This window comes from Macaca fascicularis, chromosome 12 (assembly GCF_037993035.2).
Source record: "Macaca fascicularis isolate 582-1 chromosome 12, T2T-MFA8v1.1".
Classification (NCBI taxonomy): domain Eukaryota; kingdom Metazoa; phylum Chordata; class Mammalia; order Primates; family Cercopithecidae; genus Macaca; species Macaca fascicularis.
In genome coordinates this window covers 49,719,269-49,734,546 of record NC_088386.1, presented here as the reverse complement: position 1 = coordinate 49,734,546, position 15,278 = coordinate 49,719,269, and the positions used below count along the sequence as shown (strand labels likewise).

Below are 15,278 nucleotides of genomic sequence, written 5' to 3'. Positions count from 1 at the left end.
AGTTGCAAATTCAGATTACATAAATACTTCCAAGTTTCAGTTCAAAAACACAAAGTGATTTTATAGAGTAACACTTTATTAAAAAATAAAACCCTTCTTTATTTCAGCAATTGAAAGTCCTAATGTATTTTTGCTGTGAATAAAAACATTATTTTTGAAAACAAAAATTACCTATAATTTTCCATTTAACAGTAAATATTGCATGCAATAGGACTCTGTCAAATCTTCTAAATATGTATTAAGATGACCAATTGATCAGTAATTTGTATCACTTAGCAAAAATGATTTGACAGTAAATTACTGGGTCTGGTATGTGCATCCTACAGCATAGTATGTTCAGCGTCAAAAAATAAAATAAAATGCAATTACCCTAAAAGACATTTCAAGATTCTCTCCACCCCAGATATCCATTCCTGCATCGTAAGTTCCTATCTCTTCAAAGTAGTTTCTGTCAATAGAAAATAGGCCACCAGCCATAGTAGGGGTCCTAGTTGAAAAAAAACAAAAAGAAAAGAATATCTTTTGAAAACAATGTGCGGAGTTTAATGAGACTGTAGCACATATTTTTGAGACATTCTAAATATTAAAAAATCTCAAACTAGAAACATAAAGTCAAGGTGTAAGAAGTTTTAAAATTAATAAATAGCATTTTTTTCACATTTTCTGTAAAATTCAAATTAGTTTTTGTTTTTCTTACAGGTGATCAAATAGATACATGAAAGTGACACTGGCCATGGAAGACTGGGACTTCTATATTCCCTCTGAAAATCATAGTGAAGAGAAGTTTCTGCCCTTGGCACTGTCCTTGAAGTGGTTAGCTGGTTATGAAACTACCAGTTGTGAACTTAGGTCACACAATATATGTAAACTCTAGAAACCTGTGGACATGGTTTTACCATGAAGAGATCCATAGCCTATTTAAAAATGAAAAAAAATAAATTCTATAAAATGTTTATAGAAAATAAGTATCTAGTGATGGTTACAAAAGTATTTTTTAACATAAGGGCTTTACAGCTAATTGTTTATTCTTCTCTTTACTAATTAAAATGATAGAATTAATCATGTAATTGTATGGATAAACATAAATCCCATAGGATTTATGGAATTTCTGTTATTCAGAGGTTTGAAAGGACACTTTGAAGGGATTCTACTAAAACTTTTTCCTAGGAATAAATGCCTTTTGGTTTCACGTTCTTAATTCTTCTATAAGAGCTCAGAAGTCAGATGTGAATTTTTTAAAGGATTAGTTAATTGTTAATTTAAAAGATGAATTAAAGACAATGGTTAACGAGTGAGCTACACAAATCTTTCTATATATAAGCAGTGTATATTAAAAGTTAAAAAGAAGATTGTAGTTGTTCACAAAATAGATCCATACTGGCAATGATGACTTTTGAATGTTAGTTGTAATATAGTGGTTTGCAATCTTCAAAGCACAATAGCAGGACCTGAGGCACCTCTAAAAAAAAGATGGATATGCTTAAGTACCACCCTCCACAGATTTAGATTTAATTGGCTGGGGGTGGGGGCCTGATGGTGGTATTAATGTAAAGTTTCTATGTAATTCTAATGCACTGCCAAGGGTGAGAAACTGCTATAGAAACTGAGATTTGGAATGCTCATCTAAGTAGTCTGTGAGGCTGTTAAAAACCAAATATTTTGCTTTTGTCAAAATTATATTCTCCTCTGCCAAAGGTTATGCTCATGTTTTAATTAAACAGAATTGTTCACTGAAAAACCACCAAATAATATTGTACTTGGACATCTACCATATTGCAGAGTTCTCTATTTCTCCCAGTTCTCTCACTGTTTCATGCTCAGGTAATTAACTGTCCATCAGTTGGAGTAGCAGAGGCTTGCTTAGTCTCAGAGCTATTTTATTACTTTTCATCTTGCTGGGTTCCTATCATGAACAGTATCATTGACCTTCTGAGTTATAATGAGAAACACTAACAAAGCTAAGCAGATGGTAATTAGGAAGTAGCCATGACTCTCACCTGATGGGGGTTTTGGAACACTATGGCAATAAATATATAAGATATTACAGTGCTGGAGAGTCTATTTGATAAAATTAGGAACCAAAATTGCTGCAATTATCCTATCATAATGCAACCAAATGCTTAATATTGTTAAGTGATGCATTTTTAATGATCAGTTCAGAGTGCCTATCTACTTATCTACTTACTGATAAAGTACTGGCACATTTTAATTTAAATAACACATATTGAATTTCATCTTACAGTTGGTCATCATCCTTATATATGATAAATGTGTAAGTGGCTAAAAATAAACTATGCTTAATAGTTTATTTTTATACTATTGAAAATGACTCAAATAATTTTTACTTACGCTTGGAAATAATAAAAATAATAAGATAAAATTACAATTCTTCAAGAAACTCCTGTATTTTCTGAAGACAGATACTCCTGGACAGATTTTTGGGTTTGCAGTATCAGTTAGCTCTCTCAGATAGGAGATTGTGCCTTACGATGTTTAATACCTATAGCCATAGCCAATGTTATGCAACACGTTCTGTTCTAAGTTAACTGTCCTGTAATATGCTTAATAAAATATTTACATATGCCTATGTAAACTTTAAGTGTTCAGAGCATCTAGAAAATGAAAAATCTTGATTATGGTTAAATTAGCTGAAATTATTTGCTTTTCAAGGTTGTGTCTATACAACCAAACAACCAATTTAATCAATTGAACAAGAGGGGAATAGTCAGCTCAATGACTGTGAACACTACCTACCACACATAGTAAGTAGGAAAGATGAACTGAGTTAACAGAAGTAAAGCACTTAACACAGTTCCTAACACATAATCAACAGGGTAGGTAATTCATCTTTGTTGTTGTTATTGATGTTAATCATTTAAGCAAAATCCTTGCTGTCCTTCACTTGACTTGGGCTCCTCTCTCTATATATACCCTCACTTTAGGTTTCAAAACCATTTGGAACTACCTCATATCCAAGATGTTGACTGAAATCTGCCTCAGAGCATCATTTCTTACTCTTTAACTCCTCCTGTTTTCGTAAGAAGTCATTTTATCCTTCATCAGTGATTATGGTTCCTTAGTTAATCCCTAGTCTCACATTAATAACAACTTTCAGGAATTTCTTCTTCCCTTCTCCCAACCGATTTCCAAGGCTCTGCCATGTCAGCAAAACACTAGCTTAGGAATCTTGGTTCTCTGTGCTTGCTTTTCTGCAATTTCCAATTATCTCTCTTTTTTTTTTTCTTTAATTTTGGTGCTTGGGTGAATTTACCTTTCACTTCATTTACTTCTGCTATTAAGACACTGGAAAAGTAATAAGATGTGGTTAACTGGTTATAGGACAAGTCCACATTATTGATTCTCTGCTTAATTCACAAACTGCTAACAATCCTGCTATCTATGTTTATTTGTTTACCTGTCTTATTTTTAACTGATTTTTTTTTTTTTTTTTTTTTTTTTTTTTGAGACAGGGTCTCACTCTGACACCCAGGCTAGAGTGGTGCAGCCTCGACTTCCCAGGCTCAGGTGATTCTCCAACCTCAGCCTCCAGAGTAGCTGGGACTACAGGCATGCACCATCACACTGAGCTATCTTTTTGTATTTTTTGTAGAGACCGGGTTTTGCCATGTTGCTCAGGCTGTTCTTGAACTCTTGGGCTCAAATGACCTGCCCACCTTGGCCTCTCAAAGTGCTGGGATTACAGGTGTTAGTCACCACACTTGGCCTGAGTCTTTTCCAAAAGTTTTGGACTCTTCTCAACAACCTGGGGATGAAGGAAATGCAGGAAATCTAAACTCTTTCAATCATGAAATCTAAACTCCTTCAATCTCTAGCTCAATGTGTTTAAAAATGTGTCTTCCTCATGGCCTCCTGTTTCCTCTTGTCTCATGGAAAAGAATACCTCCTTTCCTCTCCTTGTCGGCTAGCATTCATGCTTGTGGACTCAACAGACTCTCTCCTGACTACTCTTTCAGGCCCTTGCTCATTGACTATTAACATTTATGTTTTATGCCTTTGATTTCTAGATTGGTCCCTTGAGCTTACAAGCCTGCTGAATTAAGTTCTATCCTAAACCAAAAAACATTTTCATTCCACCTTACTACTCTTTTAAACTAGGGACATATATTTTCTATTCCCTTCACCGGTAACCTTCTTGAAAGGATAATTTCTACATACTCCCTTAACAACTTTTGACCTTCTAACTAGAAGCTAGATCTTGCGCCCACCTCTACAATAACTTCTTTCTGAAAAGTCCCCATTGATTCTGAACTCCAATAACCTGTCTTTAACTTTTTCCTCTGAAAGTATATAGTACAATTCATCAGCCTTCCTGCTTGAAATTATTTTCATTTCTAGTTCCCATTGCATTGTTCTGTAGAGGTTTCCCTTCTACTATTTTGACTGTTAATTTTGTGATTCTTATTGATACCCCCTTCCTCTCCTTTTTCCTTCCTATCAGACTTTGGACAAGCTCTTAATTTCATATCTATCAGGTGGGTCCAATATACCATCATAATATTATTTTGTGGATATATGCATTTAATAATTTCTTCTCTCATCTGAAATGTAGTCCTCCCAAGGGTCTCTCAGAGGCACTTTTCTCTTTCTGTGCTCTTTGTCTGGGTAAGATCAGATCATCCATCACATACCTTTCACTGTCACCTCTGTGGTTCACTCTTAATCTGTGTTTTCATACTTGTTTCCTCTGCATAAGTTGTGCTTTTGCAGTTACTCACTAGATGATTCCTTCAAAAAACTCCATTGACTCTGTTCAGTGTATATATCATAGACCTGAAAATTTGCTACTCATCTGCTTCTCTTTTAATGTCTTATATTTCTTTCCAGTCTCTTAGTATAAAATGAAAAATCACATTTTTTGCGCCTAATTCAATTATTTCCAAAAGACTTCTTTTTCTTCTGAAGTATTTTTGACTCATCTCTGTTATCATAGTGACTACTTTTATCTTCTATGTTTGCTAATAATGGGGTCCTCTTAGATGCTAAGATGCTTAGATGCTGAGAGGATATGGATGCCTCTAGATTCTTCTGCTTCTGAAATTTGTCCTAAAAATCATAGCCAGAATAATTTCTCTAAATCAATGCTCCTCTAAAAATGTTAACCAGATGTTCAAAAATCTATGTTAAGGAAATAAATTCCAGCTTCTTATCCTGGCATCATTAATCTAGCACTACCCAGTGAGCTCCTCCCAACCCCTTTTAACTATTTGCCTGCATGTAAACTGTTTAGCTGTTACTGGTAAATGCTTTACGTTTTTGTACCTCAGTATATTTGTTCACATCCATTGGTTACCTGGATTTTTCTTTGAAAACTCCCCTTGTACGTTCAAACTTGATTATTCTTAGGCTAATACAAATGCTATACACTCTAGGCATCCTACCTTCAACAACACTGCCCCTGCCCCCTGCTGCCTCAATCAAGACATATTCTTCTCCTTCCACCTTCTTCTATAAGCCCTTATCACTGTCTATCTCAAGGAACCGGCCAATTCCTATTGTATATAGTATTATATTTATTTCTATGTACATTTCACCACTTCTATAAGCATATCCAATACATTGGTTTAATAGTATTAGACTATTTAATAGTATTAGACTATTTAATAGATTCCAGGCATGGTGGCTCACGCCTGGAATCCCAGCACTTTGGGAGGCCAAGGCAGGTGGATTATGAGGTCAGGAGGTCAAGACCATCCTTGCTAACATGGTGAAACTCCATCTCTACTAAAAAATACCAAAAAAAAAAAAAAAAAAAAAAAAATTAGCCGGGCCTGGTGGCTGATGACTGTAGTCCCGGCTACTCCAGAGGCTGAGGCAGGAGAATAGCTTGAACCCGGGAGGCAGAGATTGCAGTGAGCCGAGATTGTGCCACTGCACTCCAGCCTGGGTGACAGAGGGGGACTCTGTCTCAAAAAAAAAAAAAATAATAATAATAAATAACATAATAATAATAGTATTAGACTATTGATGGATATTTACTGAATAAACAAACAAATGAGTAATGTATCCCTATAGCCACGGAACAATCTATTTGAAAGTTAAAATTATCTGCAATTTTATTTCTGAAATTCCAAAAATGTTCTTTGCTCGCACCTGCTAAATTGATGAGTAACAAAGATGACTTCACTAATTCCAAGATTTTCAAAGGCTCTATCATTTAATAGGAGTTTTAGGGGTTGAATTTGATAGTATTTTATTTATTTATGTATTTAGTTATACTTTGAGACTGGGTCTCACTATTATTGCCCAGAATAATCTTGAACTCTTGACCTCCAGCAATCTTCCTGTCTCAGATAGGATGACAGATACGTGCCACAGTGCCCAGTTTCTGATAGTATTTTAGAATTTAAGATATGAAGATTTGTAACTATGTAAAATAGTAAAGGTCTCAAAAAAGTATGCATTTGACATGGAAAAATGCTGGAGTTTTTCACCAGAAGTTGGCAAATCAATAGAAATTGTGACAGAATACATTTAATTATTTAGTAATGCTAAAATGTAATGTCTGTATTTTCACCAAGAAGACAATATATCCTGTATTTCATGCTAGGATAATCACCCCGGGAAGGAGACCCCAAGAGGCAGCCAAATTTAGTTGTTAGAAGTCTGGACTTCATAGCTAGATATATGTAACACTCTTGAAACAATACCAGCACAAAGCTTATAGTATACATTTTAGATACTATCTATAAAAACAGGGGAAACATCTTACCAAGATTATAAGTCGCTTCATTTTTATTGTTTTCTGGGTCCAAATAATTTTCAGATATGTAATATTTCAGAGCTCTAAAATCCCTACAGTTTTGGTCAAAAAATTTAGTTGCAATGTGTTTAAGTGAGTTGTTCAAGGACCCCTAACTAATTGGTAGCATGGATAAAAAAGTCATCTTTCTTTTTCTTTCTTTCCTATCTGTCTGTCTGTCTATCTATCCATCTATCTATCTATCCATCTATCTATCTATCTATCTATCTATCTATCTATCTATCTATCAATCATCTTTCCATTTGTCCATATACCTTATACAGCAAAAGATTTGGGGTAACTAGAAAAACATTTTTCCTTGCTGGGCACGGTTGTTCACGCCTGTAATCCCAGCACTTTGAGAGGCCGAGGCGGGCGGATCACGAGGTCAGGAGATCAAGGCCATCCTGGCTTAACATGGTGAAACCCCATCTCTACTAAAAATACAAAAAATTAATCTGGCATAGTGGCGGGCGCCTGTAGTCCCAGCTACTCTGGAGGCTGAGGCAGGAGAATGGTGGGAACCCGGGAGGCGGAGTTTGCAGTGAGCCAAGGTCGCGCCACTGCACTCCATCCTGGGCGACAGAGCGAGACTCCGTCTCAAAACAACAACAACAACAACAATAATAATAACAACATAAAATAATACATTTTTCTTGATTTCAGGCTCCATGTTTATGTACCATGTTTTCCCGTGAATTTTTGGACCACCCTTCAGAAACAATTTCTCTTAAAGTTTTGAAACATCATTCCTTCTATTTTTTTCTTTTGATACATCAGGATTCTGTTTAATCTTACTTGCAAATAATCAAGGGCCTTGGAGAAAAACTCCTAAGAATGTTTGAGAGACTAAAGATGAGTTCTAGGCTATTATTTATATGTTCAAATAACACAATATCTACACTGTTAGTATTTAGATCTGTGTTAATTACATTTTCCATAGATTATAAAATTAATAAAGATAAGTAATAAAAATGAGGGTTTTTTTTTTTTTTTTTTTTTTTTTTTGAGACTGAGTCTGGCTCTGTCGCCCAGGCTGGAGTGCAGTGGCCGGATCTCAGCTCACTGCAAGCTCCGCCTCCCGGGTTTACGCCATTCTCCTGCCTCAGCCTCCCGAGTAGCTGGGACTACAGGCGCCCGCCACCTCGCCCGGCTAGTTTTTTGTATTTTTTAGTAGAGACGGGGTTTCACCGTGTTAGCCAGGATGGTCTCGATCTCCTGACCTTGTGATCCGCCCGTCTCAGCCTCCCAAAGTGCTGGGATTACAGGCTTGAGCCACCGTGCCCAGCTGGTTTTTTTATGGGCATGAATAGCTGAAATCTTCACATACATCTATTTTTTTTTTAACTATAAAATCGAATGGCTTTATTGGGTTAACCATTTTGCAGGTTTAGGAACCCAAAGGAAATGAAATGCTAAGAGTTTCTCTCCTTTCTTGCATATTCTATGCAGTATAACCAAAATAGAAAGCAGAGGAAAGAGAAAGGAAGCAGAGGCACAAATGCTCTTCTATCAGAGTGATGAATAATTAAATGCTGAATGTAATTAAAGTTTTTACAACTAAAAATGGGAAGTTTGGTGGATACCACACACTATTACAATCATCTGAACCTATGTTTGGGTATGAAGATGTGGTTTTCTGTAGAGAAGAAACTATTACTTTAAGAGTTTATGCTGGCTTAGGCTCTGGACATGGAAGCTTACTAAAATCCTGCAGAAACAATTTGTGTTTCTGCAGGATTTTAGTGGAACACAAAATGGAACACAAATAATTTGTGTTATTTTTAAGGAATAAGAAAAATATAATGTTTTGCTTAGTATGGGCAAATGATTTGTTTTGCTGCCAAAGAACCCACTTACCAACAAGCATGGGAATCAAATACTTTAACCTGTGCCTGCTTTAATCTATAAAGGAGTAGTTATTTTTTCCCCTAAGTCCTTTTTAATAATTCCTAGGACCTGATAAAACCCTAAGCTTCCACAAGGAGGTACAGTAATTGGTGCAAATTTTAATCTTTCATTTTACTTTCATTTCATGCTTACGAGGGATCAAAATAAACAATGGGGCCAGCTGGGATCAGATGTCGTAAAATATTTTGGTTAACGTGATAAAATTATTCAGTATATAAATGTAATATTTAACTTACCACTCTATTACCCTAGTTTTCTTATCCCAACATGTTGCTAAGAAAGTCTTGCAAATTATCCCCTAAGCTATTAGAAAGTAATACAATACAAAAGTACTCTTCTTTTTCATAGAATATAGATTCAAACATTTTTATTTGAGGAGAGAATTTTTTACTTCTCTCAATCAACATACATTAGATTTTAACAGGGGTAAGCAAGAGCATTACTAGTTGAGCATTCCAAAGTTAGTTCTTTCTTTCAGTCTTTGTTCTGCTCACAATGTTGACCTTTCCCTGTGCTGTTGTTTTCATATCTTTCATTTTATAGAAGTGTTTTAAAGGCTTTTGTGGTATCTATTTCTGTTTCTTTCCTCCAATTCAAACATATATTATGGTTGGATTGAGAAAAGTGTAATACAATCTGATAAAAATTAAGAAGTAAATTGTTACTATTAAACATAAGAAACTTCGTCTTATATTTGTATAAGATTTTGAAGAGTAACATTTGTGTTTTTAATTTATTATACTTACTAGTGAAATTATAAATTGATTCAGTGATAATATTTTTGGGAAGGAATTAAATTGGCAGAAGGCATCAGGAGTATTAAAATAAATTTCATGTTCAAATGCATAATTCTAAAGCAATCACTTTGTATGCAAAAACTAGGTGAAGAAGAAATAATTGATACAAAAATTAAAGTGCAAACAAACTCTTGATGAACTTTAGTCAACAAAAAAAAATAGGGAAACATCTTAAGTAATTGAAACATTAGCAGCCATTAAAACCTATGTGGGGAAAAATTAATGGCATAGAAAAATATTGATGATATATTAACTTCTACATTGTAGAAAAATTGAATAGAAAAGCCTTCGAAGAAAATACAACCAAATTCAAAAAGAGGTGGCTCATTGGTGTTCTGCTTCTTTATCCTTTTAGGTACTTGTCACATTTATTTTGCAATATCTATATGTTACATTATCAGATATGAATTTAAAATCTAATTCATATCAAGGACATTGCTCATTTCAATATTTTATAGCACTTCATGAGTTAAGCAAAGTAGGGAGAATAATTTTCCATTTTACAGTTGTGAAGACTAGGTAATTTCTTAATTGGAGGAGCTTGAAATAAAACCAGATCCTCGAAGGCTAGCTTCGATGCTTCTTCTATGATCACACTAGAATGATAGAGGAGATAATATATGTGAACATTCCATGAGTTTTTCACAATTATAATCAGAGATACTAATGATGTTACTTGATTTATTTGATCTTCATAAACTCCTAATTCTAATTGAGTGAAAAATAAATGCATGAAATAAAGTGAATGCTAATAAAAAGGAATATAAGATTAGGTATAATAGGTCTGAAATAAAAACCAATAATATTTACATTTGATTTATTACTATATCAGAATTAAAAGAACATCTAAAACTCTTTTGTTTTACTTTAGAAGTATACTCAATATGGCACTTGAAGTAAAAATGAAGGCAGTCATATTAAAAATATTAATGATGATTAAATGTAAAAAAGTCCATAAGGTAAGATGTGAAGGGTAAAAAAAGTTAAATTCACTTGGAAATTACCAATAGGTTTTTAATTTTAAAAATCTATTTTAATCAGTGTGAAATTAAAGTGGAAATGAATATCTTTATAATTATTTGAGGTTCACTTACAGGGCATAATTAAGAGACTAAAGCAATCAATAAGACTTAAGCCAGGCTCATTTCTAGAGGTCCACACCACTTTAGTTGTAGACATAATTATTCCTGTACATCCACACTTGGACCATTTACACTAGACTCTTTCCCTCATCCAGCATACCTGTGGCCAGTGCCAGACAGTGAGGAACTTGACAGCATAGGTTGCCTTATCCATGTTTGTATGTGAGGAACTTAGCACAGTGCCTAACAGTTTGTATGCATGGAATACAAATAGAACAGTTTGTATGTTTGTTTTTGTATGGAATCAAACTTATTTCAATAGCCTAAACCAAATCACCTCCCATTTGCATGTGTTAGGAAAAAATGTATAACTCATCCCCAAATTAATTAAATGATCTAGAGTATTATTTGCATCATCAGGTAACTTTGCTACTAGTTGCCTATTCCATTAGGTAATGTATATGCATAGTTATACAGGGGTGATATGCTTGATGAGTTTCAAACTCAGCCATTTCCCAGGCAGTAGCCTCTAAGACCAGCGTCAAAACTTTAAAAGATTATAGCCAAATAAAGATAATTATATAAAGTGGATTTGTTGCAATAGATATATTTTCCCTCTTTCATCAAGACACAGGTGCAGATAAATATTTCTTCAATTTCAAGAATGATAACAAATACCAAATGACCCTCAGCCTCAGAGTCAGGAACATAATTAGAAGAAGTTGTGGAGACCGGGATAAGTTTTCATGCTATTTCTACATGGGCAGTTTCTACTAAACTCCACCTGATGGTGCCAGGTTAAGAATCCTGGTCCATTGTAGTAAGACCTTCTGACTTATTAGTAGATGGAAATACAGATTTTTATTTAAAATATCTCATTTTTAAAGTGTTGGTAATTTTTGAAAATGTAAAACACTATGTATGTCAAATAAAACAATTCTATAGAGAATATTTGGCACAAAAGCTCCTAGTTTATGACCTCCAGTTTAAAAGGTACTATTTGTTGCACACATAATTGAAATATTCTTGAAAAGTCATATAATTCGATTATTAAATGTCAAGGAAAGTTTACTGATTAAAGAAAACGATATATTCACAATTATGTATATTATTCCATGGTTATAATATGAACATTAACAAGTATTTCACAAACTCCATTTATTATGAAAATGAAAATACCAAAGCCCAGAAGTTGGCAATAGAAAAATAAGAATCACCATGTTAAGCTTTACTTTAGATGTAGTATAACTGATTTAGGTCACAAGTTCAACCTGGCTTTCAACATAAGCAGTTGCATGATTGTATTTCTAAATGATGACTAGCCAATTATGGTGACTACAAAGTTCTGTCATAACTGACATTTTAAATAAAGCATTCCACTAAGAAAACTAAAATTTCAGCTTCATTTTCATCACTTTAGCTATTCAGAATTCTGTTAATCAAGTAGGAAAAAAATTATCTTCAACATCTAGAATGATTTATCTGTTTGTATGACTGTGAGAAAAATGATCACAGCTTCAAGCAATAGATTACAAGTAGAAGGAACGTTCACATTACAGCTATGCTGATGAAAATTACCTGCAGGCTGTTACAACCGAGCCCACGAATTAATTAACCTTTTGCCACAAAAATCTAGAAACTTCAGCAAAGACTGAGGTTGCTCTGTTTCTCTCGCTTCAGCTTCCTCAGTGTGTTAGAAAATAAAATGATGTGCAGTTACTGAAGCAAACAAAATGTACTGAGATTTTACCAGTTCTCAAGCTACTGTAATACAACCACATAAATTATGGTTAAAATATAGCAAGTTAGATGATTCATCTTTTGTTTTAGTTAATGAAAGATGAGTAATAATGATTGATTTCTACATAGATCTTTATTTTATGAATGAAATCAGTAATTTCTTACTATGAATGTTGGCTACCTCTTAGTTATCTTCTGTTGGACTCTGTGAGAACATAAATAAAGCATGTCTTTTGCCAATGTGTTTTTTTAAATGAGTATAAACATGCCTTCTTATAAACAGCATTTTCAAATGAATAAAAACATTATCTATATGTAAGTGTATTGGTCAAGCATTCTGATAGTTTTCACATGGGATCTAAAGTTTAAATATCAGCTAACACTAAATGAAAACAATTTGGGAAAACAGAATATCTAATAAATGATGGTAACATGAGCCACTATATTTTCCCAGTTTGTTAAAGGTTAAGTATCAATAAGACTTGGTGAATTTGAAGATTATACAAGACTTAAGACTATTAAGTTACATTTTAAGTATTGACATGATAACTTACATGACTTTATGCAAATGTTAGAAGTCACATTTTATTTTTCTCTTTGATATAATAGATCTCCTTTAGAAGTTAACATCTCTAATATTTAATTGTTCAGTAACAAATAACTTTAGCCACTCTCCTCCATTAGCCAATTTTTAGAGTTTAATTTCAATCAATTCATTATATAATTAAGGAGGTGACAATAGATAACTCATCCCTTCAGTAGGTTACCAGACATTCTTGTTCAGATCATGGATTTTACATACAGTAAGTCTTCACTTAATGCTATTGTGACTTTAAGTGAAATGACAAATAAAAGGTCCTCAAGTAACATCCTTTAGTTCAATGTCCCTCCATTATAAAATTGATGACAGTGTTTTTTGTTATTTTGTTTAAAGTAGCAGTTTCCAAGAACCCATTTACAATGCTAAGTGAGGACTTAAAGTGTATGGTTTTAGAATGTTAGGGTATTTTTCTCATGTTCCAAAGGAAGGATGATTTGCCAAATTCATCTTTAAAGAATTAAACTAGTGAATACTTCCCCAAGTATTTTTCAGGAAATCAATTTTTAGTTTCAGGTAAGAGGTTCACAATGTGTTTAAGTATGAAGATGATACTTTCGTGTTAATAAAGTGGGTAATGCTTATACAGACAATTCAAGATGTATATGATATTTTTTTATTACAAGTAAGCTCATATTTCACTAATCAATATTTCAACTTAAGTAGTATTTGAAGTAATTTGGGGCAATAAACCCTTTGAAATTTTGAATACATTAAAATTTTCCAAATGGACCTATGGAATCTATAAGGAAGATAGCTGTTTAAACGTGATATATTTAGAATATTTAGCAAAACATTTTTGGCTATTTCAGTTTTGAGAACATTTCTATTATAAGCCATACACTTTAAGGTAAGACATACATTTACTTGAAGTGTCAAGGCTAGCACATTTCTGTCACACAGAAAATTCACAGTAAATATATTTTGAATATAAGAATACATAAACCTTCAAAAGATATTTAGCATTTTTGCCAACACTTAAGTTTGCTTATACTAATTTAAATTAGATTTAATATTGTCATTGATCCTTATATGATTATGTAAAGGGTCATAATGTATATGTATATTGAATAATAAGGATACGATTAAATAATTCAACATTAGAACAGAAATTTATAATATTCCTTAATTTTTATGGGAATATACATAATCTTCAAGAGAGATGATATACATACCTGACAGGTAATGTTCTGTCTCCTTTCCTCCTGTCCATTTCTCTTTGGGGAACAGGATACCAGCGGAAATTCAGTTTCCAGTTAAAACCCCCATAAGTCATGTCTGACCCAGCCATATATTCAAAAGTATCATCACTAATCACATCAATGATAGGGCAGACAACCGTTTTCCTGCAGAAAAATTAAAACCAATTTATAGACACATGATAATTAAAATGTTACATTATCTTCTCCAAACTGATTACAGTTGATATGATGAAATGTAATTATTTTGTTACTTTAATATGCCTTAGCTTCATTTTATCCTATTAGTCCATGGAATTATTTCCTTTGAATATATATTCCTTACAGTTTACTTTATGCTATCATTTGAAATCTAATCAAATACACTAATTGACCTTCAAGTCTATTTCCAAATGCATTCTAAGTACTAACTTAGCAAGATGAGCAGGGTCTATTTTTCATCAAACCTCCACCCACAGCATGATTAGTAGAGCTGCTTTGAGATTAGGTATCATTTTAGCTATAACCCATTGAAAAGCAATAGCATTCAGGGAGGGAAGAAGGGATGATGGCAAATTAGATCTGGTAGTTTGCATTTCAAGTAGGGTACGTTAGTTTAGAGAGTTCTGAGGACATCTTCATGGAGAAAACACCTACTAGGAAAAACAAACAAAAATCAACAAACAGCAACAATAAAAATCATAATCTGTCAGTATAAGTAAATGTTTCCTATGAAAAATGATAGGGTCATGACAATTTCTGAGTAAAATGTCCTCAAATTGAGAGTTTACATTTATAATCTAGACGATAGCTTAAGATAGGGAAAGATACGCAACTTCAATCTCTGGTGTTTTATCCTTTTTTTTTTTTTTTCCTTTTTGAGACAGAAAAAAAACGTGAGCCACCGCACCTGGCCTATCCCATTTTTCTTAAAGTAAGAGCCAAAAGGTTGGTGTTCTTAATGGTAACTTTCTATGCTAGAAAATTTCATTTGGGAAAATCATTAGGTACACTTTTAATCCATGTTGTGCCTTCTCTAATTCTTGATCTAACCCCTGTTCATTTATTTTATTACGGGATCAAACTTCTGTGATTTCCACAAGTAAACATTCAGGCCTACTCAAATCGTACTGGTTGTAGCTAATTCTGAAGACCAGAGTTGGCTTTTCATATTTGGTAGAAGGTAAATATACAAATAGGCTTCTGAATCAT

At 33.5% G+C, this 15,278-nt stretch overlaps 1 protein-coding gene across 6 annotated transcripts in view; it reads right to left on the bottom strand.

The window, feature by feature from the left end:
* The window catches only part of GALNT13 (polypeptide N-acetylgalactosaminyltransferase 13), a 600,525-nt gene that overhangs the window by 203,248 nt on the left and 381,999 nt on the right, over window positions 1-15,278 (bottom strand). For all 6 annotated transcript variants that reach the window (XM_065525497.2, XM_045367091.3, XM_065525498.2 and 3 more), the window contains exons 7-8: window positions 14,064-14,234; window positions 370-487 (exon numbers count right to left, since the gene is read on the bottom strand). In XM_065525497.2, the coding sequence (XP_065381569.1) occupies window positions 370-487; window positions 14,064-14,234 (289 nt within the window). The remainder of the gene's footprint in view (window positions 1-369; window positions 488-14,063; window positions 14,235-15,278) is intronic.